Here is a 15056-nt window from a genome sequence, read left to right on the forward strand (position 1 = left end):
CCACAGAAGACTTATCACAGCCTTCCTTCACAGTGCATACAGGATACATGATACACGATGAGTCATTGTGATCCAGTCAGTCACGGCACAGCAAACTCAGCCAGAAAAAAAAGAAGAAGAAGAAGAGAGTGTACAGAGAAAATAAATAAGGGAAGAAGAAACAGAGGAGGAGGAGGCCTTAAGAGACAGCAAAAAGAGAGAGGAAAGAAAAGCAGTGATAAGAGCAGCATGGAGGGATGGGTCAGCAGAGTATGGGGGGGGGGGGCGGCCTGAAGTTACCCTCAGCCCGTGGAAGCGAGGGTTGTTATAGAAGAGCTTCATCTGCTCTGGTGGCAGGGGTCCCAGCACTTTCTGGATGGTAAAGAGCTGGTCGATCTCGCTCTCTCCCGGGAACAGCGGCTGCCCGTCACTCAGCTCTCCTAAGATGCAGCCCACTGACCACATGTCCACCGCCTTCCCGTAAGGAGCCCTGAGACCGCAGATTTAAGAGGGTGGTGAGAGAGGCCACGCATAATGAGAGCTAATAAGAATTTATGTCAGTGTGGTGACTGGACAGAGCTTAAAAGGAAAACGTAAAAAATAGCAGGCGTACCCGAGCAGGAGCTCCGGAGACCGGTACCATCTAGTGGCCACATACTCGGTGTAATTGGCGTCAGTCCCCTCAGAGAGATTACGTGCAAAGCCTGGCAAGAGAAGACAGAGAAAGCAATAGGATATGATGAGGAGCTTTTAGTTATGCTCCACATGCTGAGAAACTTAAAAATGAATTTCAGCTGACTGCCTCTCTGGACGCTCATTATGCTTTAAAGCTTTGACTTACAAAGTAGTTTGTAAAGTTAGGTCAGAGACGACGGCAGACGTGATCTTTTTTTCCTGAACGCTTTGACAGCAGCAGATCCTGCCTTTTGGATTCTTCAGCTGATTAATGTGAGATGCTGTTTTGGCTGTACAAGCATCGAAGCACACCTTTAGAGCCCCTAGCTCTCTTACATGCATATAGACACGTCAGCCAGAGTTTAAGTAGATTACAAATCTTTGAACTTTTGATGATACCGTCCATGTTTTTTTTTAACAGTTCCAGTTTAATATTCATGTTGGTATGTTTTATTGCCAATTACTCACATAACCAACAGATACAGGGTGACTGCATCTTCAACATTTTTTGCAGTTTGTCAGCACTTTGGCACTCGTGCATTTAGCTTATTCAATTATTTTAACTGTTTTAGTTTGTTTTCCTATCAATTTGATTACAGTTTTCAAGAACTGTGCTCAACATGCTGGGGAATAAGTTTATTTCCAATCAATCTGAGGGTTTTTTAATAATATGACTGTTACTGTATATTAAAATAGCTGCCTTCCAGGATTTCTAATTATTATAAAATAATATTAAGTAGTATCTTAATTGAAAGGGACTTCTTCATTCCACATTATATATGGTGTAATGGAAATTTATTAGACCCCCACCAAATATGAGGTTTATACCACAGCTGTCCTAAATTAACAGTATTAGTAATTACCAAAATGGTTTTTGTGCCGATATCACTAGTATGCACAAGCCTTTTAATCAAAATGATTCTCTTACTGCTAAAATGTAATTATTGTTGTCATCCATGCATTTTCTAATTCAATGTCTTACAAAAAGAAGAAAAAAAAGTAAAGAACATTTTTAATTTATGGATTAAAATGCCAAATTATAGTTATTTACTTCCTGGAGACAAAAACTCATTTAAGCGGTTGAGTCTTATGCTTGATTAATTCCAGTGAAATTTTAATTCAAATTAGGTCCAGTGTGCTCACTCAAATTAGAGCATAAAAACATGAAGTTGGTAATTTTTACTGTTTATTTTTCATGACAGCTGGCATAGATAGATAGATAGATAGATAGATAGATAGATAGATAGATAGATAGATAGATAGATAGATAGATAGATAGATAGATAGATAGATAGCATATTTATAGTGTTTTTATAGTGCCTGTGAAACCCTTTGAACCTTTACATGATATTAGGTTAAACAAGTTTAAACAAGGAGAAACTTTTCCCTCACAAACGGATATTTACTACATTAACCCAGCCGTTCATTTCCAGTTTCTCAGAGCTCCGACTCCCCGATCAAAACAACACACAGTGAAAGTGACTGCGCGCGGCAAGACTCGGTCTGAAACGTAAACCTTCACAGCGGAGTCTGTTTGGCCCGTGTCTCTTCTCTCAATGCCTTTGGCTGACACAGAGCAAACAGCAGGTCTTCAGTCTCTCACACCAGATTGCCTGTGTGATTCTGGCCACGCCATGTTTTACGTTTCCCCCTGTTTCTGTTGTGGCGCCGCCAGACTGAGCCGAAGCATGATTACGCTCTTGTTGCCCAACACGTTTCATTAATTGAGATGAAAGAAGAATGAGAGGGGAGGCGCGCACACACGGCTTTAGATAACCGGATGAAGCCTGCCTGCTGCACTCCTGAAGCACTGGTTTCAGCCAAATATAGTATCTGTTGAAAACACTCCTTTTACATCACAGCTCTGACTGTTTGAGCACCTTTCTTACAGCGCGAGGATCGAATAGAGGGGCTCACCGAAGTCACATAACTTGAGGACGTCATCGGAGCTGATGAGAAGGTTTTCTGGCTTTATGTCTGAGGAGGAAGGACACAGATGGAGAGTAAGCTGGAGAGAGGCATCATTATCATCATCGCTATTACATCACTTCCATCAGTTTCTGCCACCACACATTCATCTGCTTCATTAAGAGAACGATTTGAATGATTACCCTTCAGAGAAATGGAATTTCATCAGCAAAAATGCACAGATTGGGGAAAAAAACTATAACCCATACACTGAATCCCTCGATAACATTGTCATATGGGTGCCTGGATATACTACAGGCCATTTGGATGCCTGCTCTGTTGCTCTCAGTGTGCCAAAAGCTCACATGGGCCATCTGGTTTCCTGCTCTGCTGCCACTGATTCACCAAAAGCTCTTCTAGTGAACAATACATCGCTTAGTTATAATGCTGATAGATATAATGCTGAAGATGCTACGATATCATTTGGATTGACCAGGATGGACAGGTATGGAATGGGTATATTAGAGGCACAGCTCAGGCTGAGCGGGTTGGAGACAAAGTTATAGTTTGAGATGTTTGAACATGTGCAGAAGAGGGATAGTGGATGCAATGGGCAAAGGATGTTGAATATGGAGCTTCCAGACAGGAGGAAAAGAGGAAACTCAGAGGAAGTTCATAGATGAGGATATGCACAGGGTTGGTGTGACAGAGGAGGATGCTAGGGATAGGGTGAGATGGAGGTGAGGTGGTGACCTCTAAAGGGAGCAGCCAAAAGAAAAAGATGAAACTATGAAGATAAACAGATAGAAAGTGAGCCTATTCTGACCAAACACCTGTCTCACATAGTGATACGAACCATGAAACTGGATTCAAAAATATTTAGACGTTACAGAGACTATTGAAACTGTGATGTATCCCATAATATTGATGCTCAAAGTCAATGCTTTTAATAGTTCTCAAATGTATTTTATATCAGTCTTCTGTATTTAAAAGTTAGGAGGACTGAACAAATTAAAAAACATCAAATTGTGATGCAGCTCTATTCACTTGGAAAATATTCATAGTAAGAAGGTAAAATTTTACATGATGCATCAAAGCTCCTTTTGGTGGCTCTCTTATTAATGAGTAAGGTGACCATATCACAACAAACTGAATGTGGGACAAAGTGAGACGTGTTAATAATGCTGACAGGTAGTCAAATATATTACATTTAAATGCAACATTTCCAACTCTCTTGCTGATAAAAGATCTTTAGCAGTCTTTGGGTTTCAGTAAAGATGCATCCATACACTCATACATGTTTTTCTGCACCATATCTGACATTTTTAACCATTTTTAGCCAATTATCAGACAGAAATATTGTATAACTTCACACCACATTTTCTCCTGCATGAAACAGAAAAATCTAGCACAGAATAAAAAAACTCTATTTCCCTGTACATACCACTACCTCACTTTCTTTGTTCTAAATCTGCAAAAAAGGCTTTAAAAGCCCGCTTTATACGTGAAAGCTGAACTTTAGAAATGTGCACATCCAGCGGAAACAGTCAAAATTTGGGATACTGTCTCAAGATGTGGGATAGGAGGACAAGTAATAAAAGTGCTGTGTAGTCTCACATAAAGAGCACAATCAGCATACCCTATTTATAAGGGGTTGCCACAGATTTTTACACCTTTTCCTGATGAAACCCCAAAGGTATTTGTGTCTTCTCTTAGGCTCAAACCAGGGATCTTTTGCTTGTTAGACACACATGTAACTCACTACACTATGGAACTCAGGTGATTCTGAGGGGCTCGTGTGGGAACTTTTCTCCAGTTTGGTGGATTTTATATGGAATGACCATGTTTTTTCTCCAGTGTAAGCAAAATAATGCCGCATTTGTCTTCCTGCTCTGGGGACCTCTCCTCTATCTAACACTCTGCACTGTATGTTCAGGTTAAGAAAAACGCCTTACCTCGGTGAACAATGTCATGCTTATGGCACCAGTGAATTGCTTTGATTAGCTGGAAGATGTAGCTGCGTGCTTTTTCACTCGGCACACCGTTTGGTAACTCCTCGAGCAGCTCGAGCATATTCTAAAAGAGAGAGAGAAAAAAGACACAGTTGAAGAAATCAAAGCTGAGCTCTTTATTATCACGAGGGATTTGGGGGTTTAGCGAAGGAATTCAAGGTTTAACCCTGAGTTTTCAGCGTCGGGTGGACCCGTCCAGACCTGACCACCTCTGGAGCAGGTTGTATTTGAGGTAAAAGATCGACATGCTTTTTAAAGTGTGACAAAAGTCTGTTTTTCTCTGTTGGAGAAAAATGGTTCATATTTGTGAAACAATACCTATTTTTTAATTATCTATTTTGTGAATAGAAGGTTCATTAAGTGAGAACAATGCTTTGACTGCTTCGGGCTGCCATATCTGAGGCTATAATGCGTTTAATAGCTCTGGTCTAAAGTCTTTTATTTTGAAGACGAGGTCCTTTTTTCTGCTTTTTACCTGATTTTGTGAGCAATTTTAAAACAATTATAATGTTGAATAGAACTTAATTTAGTGATAAGATCCCAAAACAGAGCAGCTAAGCCTCATATTTGCTGGCCAACTTGAAATTTGGATTTTGAGCAACTTACAGGTTTGAATGATGTTTCTTCTGGTTGATCTGTACTTGTACCTTTACTAGTCCTACACATTCAGACCGGGTGTTTTAATACCACATTGCTCTACAGCTTTTTCCTATCACACAAACTCGCCCGCTGCTGCTTTGGCTGCAGCAGCTCTGTTGCTTTCAGCCTCTATTATGTGTTTAACGTCTTTGTAGTTTTTCAAATATTATAGTTTGCTGTTATTTTGGAAAATATCCTGCTCTGTTGCCAGTATACCTCCCTGTGTTTGTCATTGGTCATATGCTGCCAATGTTATCTCTTTCACAGCGAGGTTGGGAAAACCCTGGATTGAATTATTGAGCTGATAACCACCTTCATTCATCGTTCTGTTGATGTTACGGTAAGTGAAGCCAGGAGAAGACAAGAGTGTGCTGAACTTGTTCTGCTACAGGCGACGGGTGAGAATAACACCAGAGTCAGTGCAGGTATCGGCCTGTGGAGGAAACCTACCTTCTCCACATATTCGAAAACAAGGTACAGCTTCCCTCTTCGGCGGAAGGCTTCTTTCAGCTCAACAATATTCTCCTGCTTGAGGGTGCGGAGCATTTTGAGCTCCCGCAGGGTCGTTTCTTTGACCTCTTCATTTTCTGCGTGGAGGTGAGACAGACAGGAAATGAGGATCACACTGAGCTGCCATGTTGTGATAGATATGGGATGCAGCAGGCCAATAGAAATAAAGGAAGGGGACAGCCTGCATTACAATAGACATCAGAAGTGCTCTCTGATGAGGCCTGCCCATTGTGAGAGAAGAGCCCTCTTACCTTCGCTGTCCTTGAATTTCTTAATGGCCACAATTTCATTGGTGTCCTGCAGCAAAAACACAGAAATCAATCCTGTCATTACATCATCACAGTGGAAAAACACAACAGTGAGGCTGACTGAAATCATGAATATTAGTGTTACTGCTGCTGCCTTTAGTACTGCGTTCAGTAGTGAGAATAACACAGTTTTGCATTCAGCTGTGGGGACTGTGGCTGAAAGTATATAAATTATTTAATCAGCAACACAAACAGATGTTCAAGTCCAAATCTACACAAAGCATGCCTAATTAAATATCAGTAGCATTCACGTTAGCATGCAGGATGGGGATATTGCTTTGAACCTGAAACTGTGTGTTTCAAGCAGCAACTTTGAAGCTGAAAAAAAGTGAGAACGGACATCTGAACATTTGCGAGGAAAGCTGCAAAATCAACTTTTTACACATCCAAGGATGGAGCAGTCAAGACCAGCTTTGTTATTTCCCACAAAAATTTTAAACCAAAGTAAGTGAGCCAATCTCTGCTGGGGAGTTTATCAGAGTGTTTGGTCAACTTTCCTGAGCTGATATGCCCTGAGAAAAAAACAATGAGCCGATGGCTACTTGGCTCTGGATTTGTGATATCTGCCCAGTTACTCATCTTTGTGAGCAGGATGAAGACAGAGTTGGAGATTTTGGAGGAGCTGGCAGCAATGCACTCAGTGAAAGGGACCATGACAGGGAGTGATTTGTTCATGGAGGTAAGTGCTTGCTTGGAAAGGCTTGAGCTGAAATGGGAAAAACTGGACTTTGTCCAAATCTGACACAGAAAAATGGTGGACTTTTGAAAAGGATACAAGATCAAGTGACTACAAAGAACCCAGAAGTGAAATGGGCATTTCTGTTCTTATACACCGGGAGCTGTTGTGTATGTCAGTGCTAAAGATTAGAAGATGTTCTCTTTGGATCTACCATCATATGTGAACCAACATTCTCGGTGATGAAGTTTAACAAATCCAGATACCCTGTCCTTCACATTTCCCCCTCAGACATTGAACCTGACTTTAAGCTAGATATCTCTCACTTGATAGAACTGAACTGTTGTGGACCAGGACTCCACAACAGTCCATTCCTCATGTGCCCACTTAGGAAAATTAATTACCCACATCTGCCATAGACCCTCATATTAAAATACACACCTTTACCAATTAAATGAACATTTGTATAGCTTGATAGAGGCCAGTTTCTTTCTTTGTGATAACCTTTGCCTTTAATGTTCTTTAATGCATATTATCTGATAGTTATTTCTACAAACAGCCCATCCGAGAACTTATGAAGTTGCATGCGAGCTTTAAGACACCCTCAACTTTGTCAGACAGAAACAGGAACTGGTAATCAGCATCTTCAGAGATTTATACCGCTATCAGATCATTATGCCAGTATAAAGGTATAAAGAGCTTGTCAATCACTTAATGGAATCTATGCCTATTTTGCTCCATTATCACCAACAATTCCTTAAATGATCCCATTTGTCTTAATTTTTATCTTCATTTTGGTCTTTAATATCAGAATTAATAACAAAAACATTAAAAAAAATAAATAATGTGTGAAGCATTTTTCAAAAACTGTGTCCAAACCCATCAATTCTCTTCATTATTCTAACAGTCCTGATATAATCACAAAGATCTCCTTCACTGGTGCATGCAGTTTCCTGCATATGGGACATAAAAACAGTCCTACACCTTCACAAAGTGAGGTTAGTACACCTGCATCAGCGCAGACTCAAGGTTGGAGGGCTCTGTAACCTACTTTCAGTGAAGATTTGTTGGTTTGGAGCAGCACTTAGTGTGGCGGGGTGAGAGTGTGCAGGGAGATGTTGTAGAGGCCGGACTGGAAACTGGGCCATTCGGTCTATGATAGTCTGCACTGTGCTAACTGAGCGTCTTAGCACCCAAAACAGAAAAACAAGTTGGTGATGGCAAAAAGGCTCACATGGGGCTCAGGACATCCAGAAAGGGTCACGATGTGGATCTTAGAGGTTACAATGTTATTTAATCTGATTATATGTATCTAATCTCAAATTACACCAAGTTTACTAGTTGAAATGTAAGCAAATGAAATCAATAAACAGGATTCATATACAAGAGTACTTACTTGAGTGACTGATAAGCGAGACATTTGTCTATTTTGAGATGACCATATCCTCCTGACAACCAGCCTATTCATTTATGTCCTCTTAATGGACATTTGTTTTTGGTCTGTATCTTTTGACTTATTTGAGCTACCCTAATAACCCCCGTTGAGGTCAAAAGAAGACATCCTGGCCTTTCCAAAGACATCTCATGTGTTTGGGTGGCCTCTTTAAGCTGCAAATAGGCAAGACATCACAAAAAATGTAACTGAATAATACTTGTTTCCTCGGTCCTCAGGAGGATATTAGGCATATCAACTCTCTGTGATGTCAGAAAAACTCAGAAAAACTCAGAAAAAGCATTTAGAGCTGCACAAAATCTGAGCTTTTAGATCACAGCGATTGTACAGACACTGACCTAATTATTCAAACTCTGGCCATGCTTTATATGAACAGTCTCCATTTTAACAGCATATATATGACAGAAAATAAAGAAAAGCAGAGAAGGTCCATAGAAAAATTGTAAATGAATCATTATCTGCAGCTCTAGTGCGATGGGCAAATCACACGCTTGATGACTAGGCTTTGCTTTGTAATAAGGGGTCATACCATAGAAAAAACTGGGAGAATGAGTCACTGCTGAAGTGCAGCACAAACAGAACCAGTGCACCTGCAAAACTTTAAAGCTCAATAATTCTAAAAAGCATCTGTGTTATTTGTTAAAAGGTACAAGGTGCAAAATTATCAACAATAAGTGGAGCAGAAGAAGAAATTCGGAACTCATCAACGGCAAGATACTTCCTGTCATCCCTTCAGGAAGTTCTCTGCGAGAGAGACACCCCGCCACTAGCCCCGTTTCTTGACATGTCCTAGTTAGGCCTGGTATTTCTGCCTATGGCTCAGAGCTGTGCTCCAGTTCCCCCCCACCCCTCCTTCAGAAAGCCAAAGGCAGCGTCGCACCACTACAGCATGGATCAGAGCGAACAGCCAGCACTCCTGCCAGCATCGAGAAATGCAAGATGACTCACAGCGGGGTCAGAGCACGATAGCCTGAGTGAAGGAAGACGGCGAGCAGCAGAGACTAAACAACCTTTTCTTGTGTGAACCTTGATCACTAATGGAGGAAATTAGACGTTATCAGAAGCTCCACATTCAGTTCAAAACATCAGGACGCAGAAAATCAGAGGCTTAAACTGCATGCAGGGATGCACAGATGGTGAAAGCCTGGACCGATGCCATTGTTTAAAACAACAATCTGCTGATTCTAATGCGGGACGTTTTTTGGGGTTTGTTTTCCTTTAGATTGTGATTGTTGCTCCCCTTTCATGACAGCGAAATGAAAAAGATAACGTTTAATCTTCTTCATCACTCAACTCTCATATAAATAAGGAACCTGGATTGAAGATCAAGAGAGCGATTAATTTAAAGGACACAGCAGATACACATCGTCAAACTCTCACCAGCTGGCAGTTATTTTTAACCAGCACAAAAAAACTACATACATAAACCAGCAAATAACTCCAATAAGATGGTCATCACATGAATCATATTAAGTACATCCCCTATCTTTGAAATCATAAATATCGAAAAGTAGAAAAAAAACTCTCTGAAGCTGCAAGTTTAAAGATCAGCTATCAAAGATGTGGACCAAGGCCAGAACCTGCCCACCAAATGGTCTAATTTGGTTAATTGGATGCCTTTGCAAAATACACTGCTACTCTTTTTCTGGTGATGTTGCCATTGCACACAGGAAGTGTGGAAAATCGATGGAAAATTACAAGTATTTCTAGAGCTAAAGAAACTTTTTGGATTGTGAAGAATTTGTGAAGGTTTTTGGCCTTGCCTCTGTGATCTGTAAATGAAAAAGCAAGGCATGCAGTGACAACAAGCTCACTGAATGTGGAAAACTAAGACCACATCTACATGCCCAAGTGCATGGAGTTGCTTCCATGTGTATGGTTGATGAGATATTTGGATTAATGAGAAGTTGAGCAAGTGGCCTGTGAGTGTATAAGTCAGAAAATAAGGGGAAAAAGCACCTTAGGGCCACTTTAAAATAAAGTGTGGCCTGTTTATTTGATCTGTAGGTGTTTCAGTTGATTTTACTTCTTGTCTCACCTCAGTTCCACCCAACACTGCCCATTTCCCTCCCAAAAACAACCTAAATCCAGGCTTCAAAACATCCCTTTGAAAACAGGATTGTTGACATCTCTGATAATATAAAATGTTTTTCTGCACTCTCTGACACGGACACAGCAGCGTGCCAGTAAACACACACTTGCCACAGCAGACGGAAGAAGCGCTGTATCGCACCAGCCCGAGGTCTCAGAAGTGAGTCCTCAAAGAGAACACTCCCATCATCTCCACCTCCGCAGAAAAACACCTAAACCACCCGGCGAGTGACTGCAAACTTTCCTCTTTCTTTGCTCCAGTTCACACTGCATCGCATCAGTCATTTAAGTCAGTTCAAGTTATTTCTGCTTCAGGTACAAATTGCAGCCAGATTGATGGCACATCCGGCACACATACACAGCGCTCACGCTCATCTCTCAGCTGATAACAGCCATCCAGGAGCAGATTATAACAGTCAAAAGAGTTTTGTAGTTCATTATGAGAGCGTGTTAATGTTGTAGGGATCAACGCGGAACACCAGGTGCTCTGAACCTTTCTGAGCCGCCTTTTATTTTAAGCTTTGTAGGAATTCCCATGTGGCGATGGACTGTGAAGCTCATTTATGTGAGAGAGAAACCAAGCTGGGTAAATGATTATTTACTACGAGCACAGTCCCTCTCCCACCGCCCGGATGGCACAAACACCTGTTTGATGTTTCCTAAGGCCAGATACCATAACATGATGATCATCACCAAAAACAGCAGCGTACAAAAGATCAGCTTTGGATATAACATCTTGATTTGTACATTATGCCTGTATACAGATGTGATAGTCTGGTTATGGAATGGGTGATGCATATAAAGGTGCATCACCAATTTTTATATGAAGTGCTCTTTGGGCTGGTTTCCTCTTCAGAATGGTAGTCAACCTCACAATATTTTACAAATGTTTGCCCCTTGAGTCGCAGCAGAATTAGGCTACAAAGCTTTTAAACACACTCCTTTTTTCCTGGATTAGAAGCTAAATGTCAAACTTGGTCAATTTTAAAGGGGTTTGAAGGAGAAAACAGTCCTCTTAGTCAATGTGATTCCTCTTAAAGTTTCACCTTATATGATCTGGATGTTATGTAGTGCTGTGTGATTGTTTATGTTCATAATTATTACAATCTCTTCTTGGCTTGGTCAGTAAAAGTACTACAGAAGTATTTTACTGTAACAGGTTATATAGGCATAATTTAGGTGATGCATTACTAAAATATATAATATGTCACCTTTTTCATGTAGAAAAAACGAGTTAGGGCAGCATTTAGAAAATGCTCAGAAAAGCTATGAAGCTTTTGTTTACTTTTAATTTCTGGCCACACCCGAACCAGAAATGCAGCAGATGTTTGTTTCGCCTTTAAAAACACCTGGAAATATATGCTGCCTGTGATGTCACTTCGGTTGTGATTAAAGCTCACACTGTGGGATTATTTTTCACTTCCAGACACTGATAAATCGGTTTTGTAACTATGCAAATCTCACCCACTGGAAATGATAAAAGACGTCAAATTAATTACAAAGTTATTCATCGTTCATAATCTTGATTAAATCAGTCATCTCCTGTGTTTTCCACAATTAGTCAGTGGAGGATGCAGTCATAACTCTGCCGTGTTACTTTGTGCATCATTTTTCCATCTGGTTTGAAGTGTTTGCTGCCGATCTTCTGTGGCAAACTACAACACTGAACCCAGCATTAGGAGCATTGATTTTGTGTCACAGGCTTGTAAAGCTTCAAATTATTAGTGTCAAGATCCCATGCTCAACTGTCCAAACAAGGAGATCAAACGTGAACCGCCAGGCTGTGAGATTTGGTAATAACAGCTCTGTAGTTCTCCGTGATGATAAATGCTCCAAGTGCAAAGCCAATAAAATGTTCAATGGTAGCAGAAAAATTACCCCAAAGCAAAGCGAGAGGCTGGTGCAAAATGTTTAGGTTGCAGCTTTAATTTTGCCCCAACAGAACTATCGATACTGTACAAAGAGCCAGAGTTTTCCTTCTTTGGCCCAGTGAGCACCTCTGTACAGAAGGCTGCTGAGCCAGCACTTCAGACAATGCAGGGGACTGGAGGTGATGTTCAATGATAGCCCCTCACGTCCCTGGAGATAACTCCTATGGACTCCGAAATGGGAGTGGACTGAGTGGAGTGAGCAGTGCAATGCAGAACGAGTTCATTTGCTAGAAATCCCAAACAAAGCTGGTGCCAATGGAATTACATTGTCATTTCACATGTTTAAGGGTAAAGGTGGAATGCACTATCCACTTTATCTAAAAGGCATAAAAAAGAAAGAAGGACCTACGCTAACAGTGTCAATCAATCCTCTTTCTTCATTTTAAACTGCAACATCAGTCCCACAAATCCTTATGCAGCCTTTAGCTCATATCCAAAACGCTGAAAGTGACTGAAATTAGATGTAATATTTCTCCCAAATTAGTTTCTCTTTATTTAGAAGTTCAATCTTTCTTCTCACATTCAAACTCCTGAAGGATCAGTCTCCATCATATTTTAAAGACCTTGCTGTATTAGGTGCATTGACATGTTGAACTGTTGGAGATTTCACCAGCTCTGATTGGTTTGTAGCAGTAATATATAGTGTAGGTGGAGTAACCCCAGGAGTCCTTGGACACTTTATGCTGTCCTCTTTTCCGTCACACCCCAAACACAGCAGATGTCTGACCCTAGCTGAACCTGGGTCTGTTAGTTTTCTTCTAGTTAAGGAAGTTTTTCCTTAAAAGTGGGAAGTTTTTCCTCCCCACTGTCACCAAGTGCTGCCCACAGGGGATTGGAAGATCATTGAGGTTTTCTTTCTAATATTCTGTTTTGCTTTACAATAGAAAGCAATGAGGTGACTGTCGATGTGAATTGGTGCTGCATAAATTGAATTGGATTAAGGTTAGCTGCAGGATAATGACTCTGAAATAAAAAGACTGTACTTGGCATTATCATTGTGCTTTCTGACAGTGAAGACATTTGCTGTTTTTGTTTGTTTGTTTTATTTTTACAGCTCTGAAATATGTCTCTAGACTCTGATAGCTCTGAAGTCTCGTCTCCTTTCTGAGTTTCAGTAAAATAACCTGCTGTTCAGTATTTATGAGCACGAAGTCCAACATGCACAGTTGTGTGATCGGAGAGCAAAGCAGATAAACCAGGTCAAAAGTGAAAAAATGGCCTCCACTTGAACAAGGATTCAATGCAGTAGTGTAAATAAAGCTTTTGAATAGCCTTAGTTGGATTAAACAGGTTACCATAAAGTGAAAGAAGCATAAAAACGTTTACTTTTAAGATTAAAACTTTCCTTTTCGACAGAGCTTATAGTGAGGGCTGGATCAGGTGACCCAGAACCATTATTCAATCATCCTTCTATTGTCTCAAGTTGCTGGTGTACTTCCCATGATGCACTGAGCATCTCTCTGCCTCTTTTCACTTCTGTATGTTCCTCTTCTCTCTTGCCTCAGCTGTGTGTCGTTGATAGATGCTCCTACCTGTGCTGGGTTCTTTCAGAGGTATCTTCCTGTTAAAATGAAGTTCTTCCTCCCCACTGTCACCAAACGGTTGCTCACCGGGGTTCTGTCTGTGACATTAGTGGCTTTACATGGGCCTTATTTGTGATATATTAGTACTTTTCATTTGCCCAAGACAATAACGTCACTGTTAGACAATCTGCTCGCTCTTAGTTTGAAGCTTCATTTGCTGCTAAATGAGTGCTTGCGAGTGCATATGCCCCCTCCACTTTGATACAGCCACAATGCAATCCTGTGGGAAATATTGTAGTGTTCACCTAACATTATGCAGCACTTTAAAATGACAGCTGATCTGGCACTATTTAAATAAATAATAAGTGAATTTAATCCTAACATGCACTCTTGCAAAGTAAACTGGGTTGACTTGCTTTATGGTACTAGTGAAAAGTGTTTGTGCAGGCCTGGGCAATAACTGAATAACTGGGGTCAAGGCAAAAGCTAAAAGGAACTTTAGGTAAATGATTCACTAAAACTAAACTGCATGTTAGAGTCGACTGAAGCCAGGTAGTGCTTTCTGTGCACGTTGAGCTCTGTAATGTATAAACACGTGACAAAAAGTAAAAGCCCATATCCAGGACGTGCGCACACAAAAGGCTGCACCAACAGGTGGGCCGGGCCTGGCGGTCTGCGTTTGACAAAGCTTCACATTTATACTTTAAATAGCCTCTATCTATCAGGGGACAGTTACAACTTTAACATTCAGACAGGAAACATGTGTCCCCTCTACATCTCTCGCTGTCTTTCTCTCTCTCTGGCTCCTAATAGGACCACATAGGCAAGTGTTCCACTCAAGGTGACCCATTTAATGCTGTGAAAGTCCTTTTTTTCCTCTTCTGTCCCAGTTTCTGTTCACTGGGTGCAAAAATAACTGTTCCCTTCAAATGGGGCGGTAGACATTTTTTTCCCACTAAATAAATCTAGATGTTATTGACAGCTTACATGGGAGGGAAAAAAATTACTGCATCAGTTCAATTATTGGCGGAAAAAGCACCAGCAGTTATATAATCTTTAAAAAAAAAGAAGACTTGAAGCAGTACTAAAATAAAAGATAATATGAAAAAATGATTAAGATAGGACAAACAACAGATGACTGCAGAGTGGTCGTGACTCACTTGATGCTACACGGCAGCTCCTAAAACACTGATGGGCCTATTAGATCTAGTCAATATACTAATTACTAATTTTTGAATCGCAGCATGGCAAGTTACAGGCAAAGGCAATGCAAACACGACTAATCTCCAGCAGATAATAGATTTCTGTCTCAGTAGGCAAAGTGACACAGCATTAAAGAGTAAATTATCCA

General features: G+C 40.7%; 1 protein-coding gene across 3 annotated transcripts in view; it reads right to left on the reverse strand.

The window, feature by feature from the left end:
• The window catches only part of LOC116331105 (cyclin-dependent kinase-like 5), a 49706-nt gene that overhangs the window by 16073 nt on the left and 18577 nt on the right, over positions 1–15056 (reverse strand). For all 3 annotated transcript variants that reach the window (XM_031753672.2, XM_031753671.2, XM_039606850.1), the window contains exons 4-9: positions 5975–6020; positions 5664–5800; positions 4518–4638; positions 2572–2631; positions 593–683; positions 280–469 (exon numbers count right to left, since the gene is read on the reverse strand). In XM_031753672.2, coding sequence (XP_031609532.1) covers positions 280–469; positions 593–683; positions 2572–2631; positions 4518–4638; positions 5664–5800; positions 5975–6020 — 645 coding nt within the window. The remainder of the gene's footprint in view (positions 1–279; positions 470–592; positions 684–2571; positions 2632–4517; positions 4639–5663; positions 5801–5974; positions 6021–15056) is intronic.

Source organism: Oreochromis aureus, linkage group 23, assembly GCF_013358895.1.
Source record: "Oreochromis aureus strain Israel breed Guangdong linkage group 23, ZZ_aureus, whole genome shotgun sequence".
Lineage (NCBI taxonomy): Eukaryota > Metazoa > Chordata > Actinopteri > Cichliformes > Cichlidae > Oreochromis > Oreochromis aureus.